The 16,773-nt window shown below is 35.9% G+C and overlaps 1 protein-coding gene across 1 annotated transcript; it reads right to left on the reverse strand.

Annotated features, from left to right (window-relative positions):
• Window positions 1-9,264: 9,264 nt before the first annotated feature.
• On the reverse strand, window positions 9,265-16,364 carry LOC116033801 (glucomannan 4-beta-mannosyltransferase 9). Its single transcript, XM_031276492.1, has 10 exons — window positions 16,141-16,364; window positions 15,680-16,026; window positions 15,505-15,603; window positions 14,902-15,154; window positions 11,890-12,000; window positions 11,633-11,769; window positions 10,641-10,754; window positions 10,309-10,508; window positions 9,979-10,173; window positions 9,265-9,891 (listed from the first exon to the last, which is right to left on the reverse strand). Exons 2-10 carry the CDS (start codon window positions 16,007-16,009, stop codon window positions 9,729-9,731), a joined length of 1,602 nt encoding a protein of 533 aa, XP_031132352.1. The 5' UTR covers window positions 16,010-16,026; window positions 16,141-16,364; the 3' UTR covers window positions 9,265-9,728.
• Between the last annotated feature and the right edge of the window lie 409 nt (window positions 16,365-16,773).

Here is a 16,773-nt window from a genome sequence, read left to right on the forward strand (position 1 = left end):
ATTTCCGCTGCGCATAAAACTTTGTCTTCACCTCGTGAGGTATCGAACCTAAACATCCTAAGTTCAATACACACGAGAGGTCGAAAAGATTTGCAAAATCTTATACAAGTCTATTCACCCCCCCTCTAGACTTGTACCCCATCCCCTTGGGACCAACAGTACTATCCAAATCCTTATTTGTACCCACCATCACAATATACATACCCACCTTACCCGAACACTTTCACTTATCCTAACTACAAACCATATCCTTATGTTACATCCTCTATGCTTAATTATGAAAGAATTGAGAAACCAACATATCAAGACGGAGAGGAATCCTTGAGCTCAATAGATGAGAGTATTAACAACCGACTTATTCAAGTCCTGAAAGAGGTTGATCTAAGTTGTGAATCGGCATTAGAGGCCATAACTCCTACTACTGTTAAACCTCCAATTCATTATAACCCTCCATCACCATATAATCCTAAGAGACATTGGTATTCCCATTCTTACACCAATACTAGCTATTCACCCCCACCACAACAAAATGATAAGTATTTCTATGAAACACCACCTTTTGCTCATAATTTCACCCAACCTATACCATCTTATGAATACCTTCCACCGGTCAATGATGAAATCCAAATCTTGAAAGAAAAATTAGAAATGTTCATACAAATGGCCAGGGAAGATACTATCAATTTGAGGAACGAAATCAGAACAGAAATGAAGAAGAATCTTGTCGCTCTTCGTGAGGAAGGACTTCCACTAGAAGAAATCGAGACTAGAATGCTATCAATGTCGGAAGAACTCATGAGGAGAATGCTACCAATGGTTGACAATTCCGTCACAAATGACCACCAGACAATGGAAACCAACCGGCGAGTGAATGACAAGATGGAGGAGACGATTAATGATGAAGAGGTGAGTGTCAAAGGATGCACAAAACTTGAGACCCCGGTACTCCAAGAAGTTTCGACTCTTGAGTTAAACACGCAACAATGGGGAGAGATTGAGAGTGAAGACGAGGATAATATTGAGATCGTGTGGGAAGAAGAAAACCCCGCACAAGGTAAAACTCTCACTCCAACTCTAATTGAAAATTCTTATGATATTTGTGAGGATGACTCCTTTACGATTTATAATGATAATCTTGATAAGTGTGACAAAGTTTCTTTTTGCTCATGGGAGTGTGATTCCTTGCAACTGTGTGATGATACTTTGGGGAGTGAGGATGATATCAAATCTTTTTATTCTTGTGAAAGTGAGTTCTGCGAATCTAATGATTCGGGAGAGGGTTTAGACACTTCACGTGAGATAGATAGCGGTGAGTGTGTTCATTGGGAAGTTTTTAAGGATAATTTTTTGAGGGATGGAATCTATAACGAGAAGGGAGAAGAGAGGCTTGCTATCCTTAAACAACTTAGGGTAGTACCCCGTGTCTATTTATCAATACAAAACGCTTTCCCCTTCTTTGCTTTTAAATTCAAGGATGTTTCCCATCATCGGGCATACCTTGAATCTAAAGTTCACGGGACGCTTGGTAAGGTCCCAAAATCTGTGTGATTTGAAGGATAGGCCACACTACGTCTGGCCAGGAGACGTAAAACCATGCGCACTTGGGAGGCAGTTCCAATGTTATCTTACATTTCTTTAAGTTTTTCTTATTATCTATAACTTACTTTTCTTTATCGTTATTTCAATAATGTTTCTATAACCTCGGTTAAGCTAACGAGTACAGATCATCNGCGCATAAAACTTTGTCTTCACCTCTCTGAGGTATCGAACCTAAACATCCTAAGTTCAATACACACGAGAGGTCGAAAAGATTTGCAAAATCTTATACAAGTCTATTCACCCCCCCTCTAGACTTGTACCCCATCCCCTTGGGACCAACAGTACTATCCAAATCCTTATTTGTACCCACCATCACAATATACATACCCACCTTACCCGAACACTTTCACTTATCCTAACTACAAACCATATCCTTATGTTACATCCTCTATGCTTAATTATGAAAGAATTGAGAAACCAACATATCAAGACGGAGAGGAATCCTTGAGCTCAATAGATGAGAGTATTAACAACCGACTTATTCAAGTCCTGAAAGAGGTTGATCTAAGTTGTGAATCGGCATTAGAGGCCATAACTCCTACTACTGTTAAACCTCCAATTCATTATAACCCTCCATCACCATATAATCCTAAGAGACATTGGTATTCCCATTCTTACACCAATACTAGCTATTCACCCCCACCACAACAAAATGATAAGTATTTCTATGAAACACCACCTTTTGCTCATAATTTCACCCAACCTATACCATCTTATGAATACCTTCCACCGGTCAATGATGAAATCCAAATCTTGAAAGAAAAATTAGAAATGTTCATACAAATGGCCAGGGAAGATACTATCAATTTGAGGAACGAAATCAGAACAGAAATGAAGAAGAATCTTGTCGCTCTTCGTGAGGAAGGACTTCCACTAGAAGAAATCGAGACTAGAATGCTATCAATGTCGGAAGAACTCATGAGGAGAATGCTACCAATGGTTGACAATTCCGTCACAAATGACCACCAGACAATGGAAACCAACCGGCGAGTGAATGACAAGATGGAGGAGACGATTAATGATGAAGAGGTGAGTGTCAAAGGATGCACAAAACTTGAGACCCCGGTACTCCAAGAAGTTTCGACTCTTGAGTTAAACACGCAACAATGGGGAGAGATTGAGAGTGAAGACGAGGATAATATTGAGATCGTGTGGGAAGAAGAAAACCCCGCACAAGGTAAAACTCTCACTCCAACTCTAATTGAAAATTCTTATGATATTTGTGAGGATGACTCCTTTACGATTTATAATGATAATCTTGATAAGTGTGACAAAGTTTCTTTTTGCTCATGGGAGTGTGATTCCTTGCAACTGTGTGATGATACTTTGGGGAGTGAGGATGATATCAAATCTTTTTATTCTTGTGAAAGTGAGTTCTGCGAATCTAATGATTCGGGAGAGGGTTTAGACACTTCACGTGAGATAGATAGCGGTGAGTGTGTTCATTGGGAAGTTTTTAAGGATAATTTTTTGAGGGATGGAATCTATAACGAGAAGGGAGAAGAGAGGCTTGCTATCCTTAAACAACTTAGGGTAGTACCCCGTGTCTATTTATCAATACAAAACGCTTTCCCCTTCTTTGCTTTTAAATTCAAGGATGTTTCCCATCATCGGGCATACCTTGAATCTAAAGTTCACGGGACGCTTGGTAAGGTCCCAAAATCTGTGTGATTTGAAGGATAGGCCACACTACGTCTGGCCAGGAGACGTAAAACCATGCGCACTTGGGAGGCAGTTCCAATGTTATCTTACATTTCTTTAAGTTTTTCTTATTATCTATAACTTACTTTTCTTTATCGTTATTTCAATAATGTTTCTATAACCTCGGTTAAGCTAACGAGTACAGATCATCAACCCGAGAGTTACAAATTGCCCGCAATCGATCGACAATCATCATCATTAGCAAAGGAAGGAAGGAAAATCGAGGTAAAATTTTGCACATCACGCCTCCCACGCCTGCTACCACGCGTGTAAGCAGGCGTGGAACTTTTCCAGTAAGCTGCCACGCCACTCACACGCGTGTGAGCTGGCGTGGAAATGAACCAGTAAGCTCCCACGCCCACCACCATGCGTGGTGATGTGCGTGGACAGGCACCAGATTTTTCTCAGAATTTTCGCGCGAAGTAGTTTAAAACCCTTCCCTACCCCATTTCTTCACCACCACGAGCTAAAGACTCTCTCAAGCTGAAAACACACAACTCTAAAGCATTTCCTTCCAAGTTTTTCAACTTCTCTTGATCTTCCTAAGTCATTTCCAAGGTAAGAACATATTCTCTTTTGCTATTACTTGTTTGAATGAAGAACTTACTCTCCTTGAAGCATATCTCCATGAGTTTTTCTTGTTTGAGATTTTTCTTGAGATATATTGTTGTGAACTGACTTATTAGACTTGTAATAGGCCTATATTGCTTCTATCTACTAGAAATTCCATGTTTTACCATATCTTTGTGGCTAGATCTTGAAATTGTATGATTTGGGCATTCTCTTGTCATGATGAGATCCATGATGATATAGTGAGCATGATGGGCAAAGTTTGCAACTTTCTTACTCTTTAGGCACTACATTGTTATATCCAACTTGTTATTTGGTCCAATTTTAACTTTCATATTTTCTCCATTTTTCAACCTCAAGCTAGTCTTGAGGAAGAAGATTAAGTTGACCATTTGTTGACCTTTTGACTATGAGTTGAGTATGGAGTAGAATGAACTAATCATTGTGTGTTTATGGTAGAATTGTTGATAAAAACCAAAATGACGTTACATGCAATGAGTTTTTGTTATCCCTTCTTTAAAATGTGCAATATTGTTCACATTCATGTTTAAAGTGGAAAATGTTTTTCCTTGTATGGTGCTTTGCTTGTCTATGTTATAGGAAAAATGTCTTCTCCAAACGAACTTGCACAACAAATAGCTTGGAGGCTCCAAAAAGGAAAGGCACCGGAGGAAGAGAACAGCGCAAGGAACGCAAAGACTACCTACATTGAAGTGCCTACGGGAAACCAAATCCTGTTAATGACACCTACTATGCTAGGTAGATACAGACAGCTGCTTAACTTCCCAATTGTGCTGGGGAAGTACATTGACTTAACAGTTCTGGAAGATTTTGAATGTAAGTATGGACTGGAAAGGTTAATCCAAGAACCTTATTGGAATCATATGTTGAGCTGGAGGCAGGATACCTTCATTCCCTTGGTCCATGAGTTCATCGCAAATCTGCATGTTGAAGGAGTGACCGGAGACCTCTACAGCCCGACTATCAAATTTCAGCTTTTCAACCAAGATTATCACATTTCGGCTAATCACTTGGGCCCTCTCTTAGGATTTTACGAGGAAGATGACCAGTCAAAACACTGGTATCGAAGGCTAAAACACGATTTTGGAGATAGAGACACCCCAAGAAAATATTGGTCGATGATCGCAAGGCCGGGAGTTGATTGGGTTGGGTCGAGAGTGAGAGTCTCTCACATCGTAAGGGAGGACCTAAGAGTCTTGTGGAAGGTAATCGCACACTCATGGGAATGCAGGCCGGAGACTTATGATCGGGTCTCCAAGGCAAAGCTATTCATGCTATGGAGTATGGGCACAGGCAAGTCGGTAAACATGAGCTTAATCTACAAGAACTTGCTCGTTGCGCAAAAGCAAGAGTCAACGAGGGCGATCTTTATAGGTCCATTGGTGACGAGACTGTGTCTCTCTAGGTCATCAAATGAAAATACATTGGTTTGAACACAGGCTGCAAGGAGCACACATTGTTCCTTTATCTCCCGAGGACGTCACGAAGCTTAACTTGAGATATTTGGCGCGAACGAGGGAAGATCATGAGATGGCGGGAGATCATTCCGACACGCCGATGACATCTCCGGGATTTACACCCTCGCCGATGTCATTCCTTTCCCCATCTTCAAATGAGATGTATTCGCCTGTGGACTCGTCGATGTATTCTCCACCACCCCGTGAGCCTGGGCCATCCGTACCTCCACCACAAGCCGAGGAGCAGACTTCCAACCACGCAAGCTTCAACATCCCAAGTTGGTTTACCCTAGAAACAGATTGGAGATCCCTCCAGGACTTTCAGTATCAATTGCACTTGGAGTAGATGCAGAAATTGGAAGAAATTGCAAGGGAGATCAAGGACATCAATAGAATGTGAAGAAAGGAGGGCACCGGAAAAAAGAGAAAAACAATGATGATTTGTGTTTGATAATTCCAAAACTATGATTGTGGACAATCTTTTTGTTTCTGTTTTTGTTTATATTTTTGGTTATATTCATGTTTATGTTTTGTTTTGCACGTTTCGTCTAGCCAAAGACGTTAAACGTGGCGCTCGTGGGAGACAACCCACGAATAAGGAAAAGAAGAAACCACTCCACCATCATCCAAGAAAACCAATCTTGAAAGGTAGAATCTCAATTCTTCACTTATTTCTTTACCTTTACTCTAACCAAATTTTGAAGGGCAAGTACAGATTGAACAAACTTTAAGAGAGATACACATTGTGAGTATTTCTTTTATCCCTTTTAGATGCCCCGTTTGATTTTGACTGTTATATTTCCTTGTATCACACATGAAGAGTTGCATGACATTGTTGTGTCGGATGTGATCTGATTACTAGAATTGTTTTAGCCTAGTTCACATTTTTAAGTGTGGAAAAGGGGCGTGTAGAACCCTTTGAACATATATCCTATTTCCTCTGTTCCTTATGGAAACATCGAGGACGATGTTTACTCTTAAGTGTGGAAAGGGTGTATGCTTCTTGAAATAGTTGATTGACTGAGTGATAAGGTATAGGAACTAGAGGGCGTGTTATTGCCAATACTATACACACATCCACTCGGGGAGTCTTGACTCTTCGTTTTAACACCCTTCACATCCACTCACACTATACACACAGCATCAATAGTCATTGTCTTGGATCTGATGGAGTGATAGTCATTCTAGCTATTAGTACATTGGTGTCATTATTTGTCCTTGCCGATATGCGTGCTTCTATAATATAGTCAACTAATTTTGTTACAACCAACCGAGTAACATTGCAAATGCCAAGAGTGTTTTTAATATTTCTCATTAACATCACAGGTGATCCAACCTTTAAGATTAATGAATGATTTCAGAGTATATAATATTTAACAAATGATGTAAATATGTCATTCGATGTGATTTCAGTCTTTACTAAAAAAATTTCAGTTGATTAATAATTGTACACGAAATTAGCATTATTATACACATTAAAAAGTAACATTTAATTTGTAATAGTTAATTAAGATATCTTAACCAAGTTTTCAAAAAAAAAAAGATATCTTAACCAACATTGCAGAATAAAATTTAGTGTGCCAAATATCCATTCACATTAATAATGATTCAAGATTGATATTAATATTTATTAATAAGACTATTATAATTTATTTTGTGATATTAATATTTATGAATAAGACCATTACAATTTATTTTGGATTACAAAAATTATTCCAACACGGGTGACGTGTTTACTATTTTAAATTTAACACTCAAAGATCTCTTTTTTATGAAACCAATATAATACCACAATTAGTTCATTGAAGTTATTTTAGAACTTCATTTTTTAGTTTTTATTTTTCATTGCAAATAAACTTTAGTCATTACAAACTTTCTATAACTTAATGAAAATTAGCGTGAAAAATTAAACATATTTTGTTTTTTTAGAAAAACAAATTTCTAATTTCTTTTATGACAATATGTATAATATATAATTTTCTAATCTTATAACTGCGACACCCCGAAATAATTTAACCCGTATTATTCTAGTAATAAATCATTTTCCGAGGAATTATTATTTAATTTAGCCCAATTTCTTGACTTAATGAATAACTCTTAATATAGACAATTGATTTTTAAAGCCCAATTCTCATAAATAATGCATAAGGACATTAGGGCTTTTATTCTCCTTATGCATATGTATGTATATTAAATAACTCCTAATTCCCTTTATTACACAACCCATTCAACAACATGCCAGCAATGTATACTCACTATGCCAATACTATATATATACGGAGTATATTACAAAGCATAATGTGGTTTTTCAGTTGTATTCTGCATTACCAGCAGGTGTACCATATGTAACTTGGTACGGTGTTCTACTACATGTACTTTCAATTTTAGTCCCTACATGTCGATATATATAATCGGGAGTGGTGGTTAGCACACTTTTTTTTCTTTGTTTCAATTATTTTCATTTCATCAAATCTATGAGAGACATGTGACAAGAGTTACTCATTAGAGAGATATAGTAATACCATGCATTTCAATTCTGAAAAATACAAATTCAACACTCTTTCTCCCATTGATTTGCCTACCAATATATGCACACAATTGCACATGTATGCATGATTATTGCAGTGGTATGTATAGTAGCAGTTCTCTTATATATATATACCCAAATGAAACCTCAGAGTTTGGTCAAACCTCTTTTCCTGATTCAAAGTTGGAAGAACAGTGAGGGGCCCCATGCCAGTAACATATATAATTGTTGTATACATTATTCCAGTAGAGCGAATTAATACACAGGCCAGGCCAGGAGAGAGTGAATTGAAAGACTGGCCTGGAAAGTAAGCTTCAATTCCCATTTGCTTTCGGTCCTATTCAAATTCAATGCCTTTTGTTCAGCTGTCTCTTTCATACAACCATGCATGTGCCAGAACAAAACATCATTAATCCACATCAAAACTAACATTATTGGGCGTTTCCTTAGTTATACGTATATATGATCGATCATGTTGGATTTTCCCTTGCTCCTCTGCCAGTCATGTAAGGGTCTGTTTGGAAAGCAGGAAAATGATTTCTAGAAAATGATTTCTGAAAAATGAGTCATTTTCCAGAAAATATTTTCCTTTCTTGTGTTTGGTTGCAGAACAGAAAGCTGTGTTGGTGTGTTTGGCTCATTTTCTAGAAAATGGGTAAGAAAATGAACAGAATTATATAATTGAATATTTTAATTAATTTGTTTAAATGTAACAACATTTATAACAAATATACAATCCAAAAAATAAAATAATCACAACAAAAAAATCACAACAAAATAATATCTATCTCATAAAAAAATAAAAAAAATAAAAAATAAAACTGGCCGACTGGTTTCAGATGTCAAATAAAAAAAATAAAACTCATAATATCTATCTCATAATAAAAAAATAAATTATTACTTAAAAACAAAAAGAAAAAGTTGAAGATGTCAAGAAGATGAAGAAGTTAAAGCATTTAGGAGGCCTAAGGAGATGGAAGAAGCAAAGGAGAAGGAAGAAGCAAACTTCCGGAAAATGACTTCCCCCAAAAAAAAAAGGGAAGTCATTTTCCATAAAATTGGGCTTATTTTCTATTGACCAAGAAGTTCATTTCAATTGACTCTATTTTCCCCCTCCTTCCCAAACACCAAAAACCTGGAAAATAATTTCCATAAATCATTTTTCGGGTTTCCAAACACACCCTAAGATTGAGAGATTAGCTGATAAGTCCCCCATCCCATCATCGGCTTCATTCAGATAAGAATTTGCTCCAATATATAATAATAAGATCGACCTGGGTCAAAACTGTACAATCTAATTTTGTTGCGATAGTATTATTTGGTATCAGAGCCAAGATGGAAGAGCATCAAAGTAGGTAACTCATACTAATTTTAATTTGAATGCATAAATTTTATAAACAAGTACAAGCCAACAGATCGAGATTTCATTTGATTTAATTTGGAAAGAATTTTGGGAAATCAGTAATGAGTTTAAGCTACCTATATAACAATATAATGTGCTTCAGAGGGTAGACATGCAACATTTTGCCTATTTCTCTGTATGAATGAATATATATATATGCATGCCTTAATTCTTCTCACAGTGCATCTTCTTTCCTTGTCTGTATAGTATTGCCCTTACTTGTTGAAATATACAGAGGGAAAACACATCCATTCGAGCTACGTACTGCTCAAATAGAATTCTTATGTCTTACACCCAAATTAAATCAAATAAACCAGCTTTCTTCGATTTTATAAGAAAGACTAAAAAGCAGACAAAACCCAAATCTGCAGGTGCAAAATGCTGCTGCTGCTAATTAAGGCAGCACGGGGGGCAAGAACATGAGCGGAGGAGATGGAGCAATCTGCATGTGTTAAGAGTTGGGAATGAATGTGCCAATATATCCGAATCCAGCTATGAAGAAGGCGATCGATTGCATGAAGAGGTAAAGGAAATAGTGGTTTTTCCCAAATGCAACATCATAGCATCCGCAGATGAAGAGATAGGCACCAGTTGCCAGCTCTAGAACATGAACCCTGTTGAATAATAATAATGTAGGTAGTTAGGATTCATATGGCGGTGCTTCACAGTTAATTAATATATATATGATGTTTTTGGATCACCTGTCTCCAATTCTAAAGCGAGGTTTTTTAAAGGCCTTCAGTGCTGGTTTTAGCTTGCAAGCATCGCCTAGTTTCTCTGTAACAATCCATTCATTCACTCTCCCAGCTTCCAACAACCCAATGAAGGTAGCCTTGGTCCGGTGGAGAGACATTACATTCTCGAAAAGTATCCAGAACACCAGCAAATGTAACGACCTGCAAGATCATCTTAGCTTTATTTAATAGTCACGAACCACCTTAATGCAATGAGTGAAACCATATATACCAAGTCAGCATTAAAATTAAAACCTGAATCCAATTAATTAATTAATTTAAGCAAACCGATCGAACCTTGGAGTTCCAACGGCGTTGAGAAGAGTGATGACAGAAGGGATATAAACTGCTCCCCATTTGGGAACCTGAACCTCAGGGACCAGAACAGTTGCAGGCAGTACTACACAGTAGAACATAAAAGTGACAATGTGGGCTATCACCTTCCTCACCACGAAGAAGCTGTAGATCACATGAACTTTCTTCCATACCGTTACTTTCTGCAGATCAGATCAGATCAGATAAACAAATTAATGTACCATTTACAGGTGATCGAATTGAAATGAAATTAAAACCAGTGTTGATCTGGGCCGGGGGATTGAGTGATTGATTAATTTCAGGAGCTACCAAACCTTATTTCTCACAATCTCCATTAACATTTTTCTGAAAAGGTTTGCAGGTCCACATGACCATCTGTGCTGTTGGTACCGGTATGCCTTGAATGTACTGGGTAATTCATTTTTCACCTGTCAGAAAACAAAAACCCAGGTGAATTAAATCAGAGCGTGACTATGTCGATCTGTATGTGTAACATATTTGGTCACAACAGCAGAACCATTGCATCTCAACTCTATCCATTTCCACTGCAGACAACATGCATGCATAGGAAGACTAAAAACAGCTAGCGGAACACACAACATATATTAATTAAGATCAATCCAGTTATTGTCACTTTTGATCCCACTAGTTTAGTGGCATTCCTAATGCACAACTATAAAAATTCACACTATATTGTTTATGGTCTGAATTTAAATGTAAAAATGTTCATTCACATAACATGCATGCTTGGGTAAAAAAGAGTGCTATTACATAATTTATTCAATGCACATTCTAGGGTACCGTAATACTACAAGTTTTTATTATCAATCTAAAAAAGAGTGGTTTTTGCTCATAAATTTTGGCTACTCACAAGTCATGTGACAAAATTCAATAAAAGATTTTCGTTTGTTCAACAGAAGGACCAAAATTTTAAGAAATAGAAAGTCACACATTTATAATAACAATTTTCATAAATATGTTCACTAAACTTGCTCGAGCAAAAGCCAGAAAAAATCAAAATGTGAGTTACCCAATTGTTATACCATGGACGAGGGTTCATATTGTATTGTAAATCCTGATACCAAAATTTTGTATTTTCAGTTAATAAATTATGTACTTACAGTTAACAGTTTCTGTACATGTAAACAAATAATTTGATAATTACTGGCCCATAGTATAATAGTAACAGGTACAGAAACTGTCAACTGTGGGTACTAAAATGTTCAACAACAGATGAAAGTTATTTTTAGATCAGGATCTACAATGCAAGTAGACCCTGATCTATGATATAATTTGCATGAATTACCTTGACAGAGCCAAGGTACAAAAATTTCCATCCTTTAAGACTAGCCCGAACAGCCAAGTCCATATCTTCAACGGTGGTCCGGTCCTTCCACCCACCTGCCTCATCAATTGCAGCCAGTCTCCAAACACCGGCGGTCCCTACAGGTTTAATATTTTTAATCTTGATTTTAGAAACTTTATTGAACTACATTAATTAGCACTATACAAATGTAGTTAATTGAAAAACAAGAGATATTATTATTATTATTATTATTATACCATTGAAGCCGAAAAATGCATAGGTGGATGAGCCCACTTCTTGCTCCACAGTGAAATGATAATCCAATGACATTTCTTGCATTCTTGTCATCAAGCATTCATCAGCATTTACTGCAAAATCAACCACCAAATCATCAATTTTTTTTAAAGTACTACAAGAATGTCAAATGGTTCATTATGCATCCCATATCTCAATGTATCTCTATCAATTCAACCTTCATGTAATATATACTTAGCTTATACTATTTGATTGTAAACAACCTTTTTTACTTCAATATTATTATATTATTACAATAATGCTTAAATACCATTGCATTCCTATATGAATGTTATTGACACGACACGCTTAATCAACCACAGTACAATGTTCATGTAATTACATTTTAGAATAAATTTCACTTTTGTATCACATTTAGTTCTACCTTTTAATTTTTCAACTAACTATTATCGAAAGTGCTCCTTATAGAATAAGTAAATGCATGCAGTGCTCCTTCCGGAAGAAGCAAATACAGTGGTACTTTTTGAAAGTAGTACTTCCGGCAATAGTTAGCCTGTAAATTGGATGGCATGACTAAATGTGATACAAATTGCATAGTCATGCACTTAATTAAAAAATTTTAATAGTTAAGGATCAAATGTGATTCATGTATAATAGTCAAGGGACCAAAGTGAAATTTCCTCTGCATTTTATTATCTTATTCAATATTCTCACTTAAGTTTATGGGAAATTTTAAAAAATATTTGTTAACACTAAATTGTTTTCTTAAAGATTTAATAAATTCATTAAAAAAAAATTTACAGCACCTTGTGCTTTGCTAAAAATACATAGTGAAAAGTACAATTTACAAAGCATAAATGTACATCATTATAACTCATGGTATTATGTGATTTTTCTTGGATGTATTTTATAATAATTCCTTGTGAAATAAGGAGAGGGGAGAATAATGAATTGTGTGCACAAAAATTAGCTAAGAAAATAATTAGAAAGACAAAAATTAGTGTCGGTTCATTGATATGGTAATGGTAAGGGGGCCGGGGACATAGGTACACCACTCCTACGACAGAGGCACATGCTGACATGCGGGCTACCCTTTGGGAATGAAAAGAAAGTGTAGGCCATTGGACACTTATACCCTTGTCTAATTCAATAACTCCAAACCTGCCTCTCCTCTCATCAACTTCACAATTGATATACCATGGACCGGGTTCATGAACCTTAATACAAAAATTTTATATCTTCAGTTAACACATTTTATACTTACACAGTTAACAGTTTTTGTATATATAAATAAATACTTTGATAATTGCTGACACATAATATGATAACTACAAGTACGAAAACTATTAATTGTAGGTACAAGATGTGTCAACTGCAAAAAGTAAAGTTATTTTTGAACCAGGGTCTACAATGCACGAGTTAGACCCTAGTCCATGGTATAATTTGCCTCAACTTCATGGGAAGGGTATATCACTATATAATATATCTATTAATTGAAGAAATTTACATATTTTTTTAATAATTAAAAGGTAGATTCGCTCATTTCAAACGTTAGAGACTAGACTTGTGCTCATTCTTTTTATTTTTTGGTCTCTTATAATTAATTGAGCTATCCATGTAAATATATTTATTTTTTTTAAAAAGATAAATGGGTAATGAAGGAAAAAAAATAAAGAATTTAGAAAATTAAATTAGCAATATTTTAATTGAAAATAAAATTGAAAAAGGAAAAAAAAAAATTGAATTAAAGCCGCCATAATATTTCAAGCAAATACTATGGCCCAAATGTGGGCACTTCCTATTTTGACTATTTTCCCACAAGGACATGGCGGCTTTTAGCTGAGTAAAAAGGCGAATTCTAGTACATCTAATTTCAAATTCTATTCTTTCATTTTTACTCAATGATATGACAAATAAGTATGTGATATTTTTATTATGTAAGTTTTAAAAATGTGTTTATATCAAAGAATTATGGGAGGGGTAAGAATTAGGAGTAAGAAGTGAGAGGGAGTTCATGTAATATTTTTTTTAAAAAGTTGACTCAGTCGCACAACACCTTACTCACTTCAATGGCCTATAGGGGTATTTATGTCAATTCACTTCCCCCTCATTAATCCTTGCTGCCTCCCCTTTTTATCTGTTTTTAGTACTTTTTCAATTATTGCCACCCATGAAGTGTAGTGAACCATCAAGGAACCAAAATACTTTAAACCAACTATTTTTATGACTGTTTCCAGATATGCCTCCATGACCACTGCTTTCTTCTACTTTAAATAGGCAACACAACTTCTATTATTCATCATACATTTTTTTTCCTCCCATTTAATTACCAATCTTAAAAAATAAATTAAATTTATCCAATATCCACCATACTATCACTTGAATCTTTAAAAAAAGAAAAAAAATGATCATTAAATTAGAGATTTTGAACGTGATTATAATAATTAGTTACTTTTTTTATAGGTGGCAAAATCAGATTGGGTTACAAAGATTGAGCTTCTTTGCAACACCATCATTCATTATAGACCAACCCAATTTATTATTAGTATTAATGTGACTATTGTCACCGACAGCTTCAAATCTCTTGACTAAGATAACATATGTATAATATTTGATAAATATTAGAGTGGTCGAAATCAAAAGTTGTTAAATATTATTATTATTATTATTATTATTATTATTATATAAGAAAAAACAAAAGTCCACCCACCATTCTTAATTTCTTAAGTTTCAGTTTTGTATATTTCATTTGTACAAAGATTAGGTACATACAAAATCCTAGATTGAATTATGTTTCTTCCCTTCAAAGTTTGATACTTTAATAAATTTAAATATATATATATATATATATATATATATATATATATATATATATACACACACACCAAACTATATAGTCTGACGTAATATTCTTATGACAACTAATTATTTTTTTGGTTGATCTATGTTTAATTTGTGTTTAAGTTTGATATTTTGTAAAAGTTATTATATTTAAAAAAATTAATAATAATTACCGAATTTCCAGCGCGCTTGGACGAGGGCAAGTTGAGGATTGTGAACTAGAAAAGGAATGGTTCGCCAAAGAAAATCAGGCTCCGGTTGAAAATCCGCATCAAAGATGACTACATAATCACATTGCTTCACATACGAATGTTTCAAGCCTTGCTTCAATGCCCCTGCCTTGTATCCATTCCTATTGTCTCTTATCTCATACTTTATGTTTATTCCTTTGCTTGCCCATCTTTGGCACTCCATTTCCACCATATTCTACTCCAAATAAAATTTTAAAAAAATAAAAATACATAAATCAAACTAACCCAAGGTCTCAAAAACAACACAAAAAATAATTATAAATTCTTGAAAAAAAAACTAAATATCACACGTTCTACACGTGTTTGCTACATGAATATACATTTTTACCCATAAACTATATGGTACAATTCAATTGGATTTCACCAGAATAACCAAAAGTATTAAAACATTAATTAGCTCACTCATAGTAACACTACTCATATTTTGTATAAACAATAAAGTGGGGACTGTTGAATCATGAAGAATATGGACCAAAATTGGTGAGACCAAAATTGAGAATGAGTAAGCAAAATTTGAGTCTGTACCTTGATAATGGGGTCTGTTGAATCATCAAGAACTTGGACTATGATACGATCAGACGGCCAGGAAAGGCCACATGCAGCTCCAATTGAGAGCTGATAAACCTGCAGATGGAAGGGTAGTTGGTTAATGCAAACCGTGGATTTAACAGCGCGCGCAGAATTGAAGTTGCAGACCTACCTCTTTCTCATTGTACATGGGTATTTGAACAAGAAGCATTGGGTAAGTCGAATTCCCAAGCTCCACGTCATCCTTCAATGGCTCGTATTTGTATCGTTTTTCAGGTTTTCTTCCAAAGAGCTTCACGAGGGAGATGACGACTCCCATGTACACTCTCTCCACGAACAGCATGACAGACATCAACAAGCAGAGAAACACTGCGATTCTGAGGACGGGGACGATCAATGGGGCTTTGAGTTGCGCCCAGATTATGCTCATTTGGCTGCTCAAATCATCCCGCCCGCCGGAAAACGCGTCCGGAAGAAGCGCCGTCGTGGAAAGCCCGTCCATCTCTCCGCTCCCCGGATCTACAATGTCAATGAAAACAGGGGAAATTAGTTTGTTCCTTGGAAACAGGGCAAACAATGTTAAGTTGCCAATATAAAACCCATAAATGAATGGGGTTGAAGAAATTAAACAACCTGAAAATGTGCAGCAGAAATTCTTGAACAAGCTACAAAGAACAATGGAAAATGGGAGAAAAGTAACAGGCCGCCCTCAAAGCTTTCTGCTTCTGTAATCAATGGAGAACAGAAGCAGAGCAATGCAGGGAAAGAGAGAGAGAGAGAGAGGGAAGATGGGGGAGAGAGACAAACAGAGCAGTCTCTTTATAGGAACTTTAGTTTGGCTTCTGGTTGGTGACTTGGTGTTGGTTCTGGGTTTTATTTATACATATATATTTCCTTGTTAAAAAGAGATATCACTGTTGCTTGCAAAAAAAAAAAAAAAAGAGATATCACTGTTCCAACTACAAGTATGCGGTTTGCATAATAATGTTATACAGGTTGGAAACAGGTGAAGAGGTCTGTGACTTCCTGCCGTCAACTGCCGTTTTCTTCCGGCGAGGACCCTGCCTCATGGGCCCATCCCTATATGCCAATGTGTAATACTATGTATCCTCCACTTTCTACTTCATATTTTACTCCCTGACACACTTTCAAAAAGGCTTTTTTGTGCTTAATTAGATCTTCTGCTTTGATCAATTTACTGGATTGAGTCCTATGTTAAGATAGATTTAGTCTTAGATTATAGTAGTTTACCCAAGTTAGCTTTCG

Source organism: Ipomoea triloba, chromosome 1, assembly GCF_003576645.1.
Source record: "Ipomoea triloba cultivar NCNSP0323 chromosome 1, ASM357664v1".
Taxonomy (NCBI): Eukaryota; Viridiplantae; Streptophyta; class Magnoliopsida; order Solanales; family Convolvulaceae; genus Ipomoea; species Ipomoea triloba.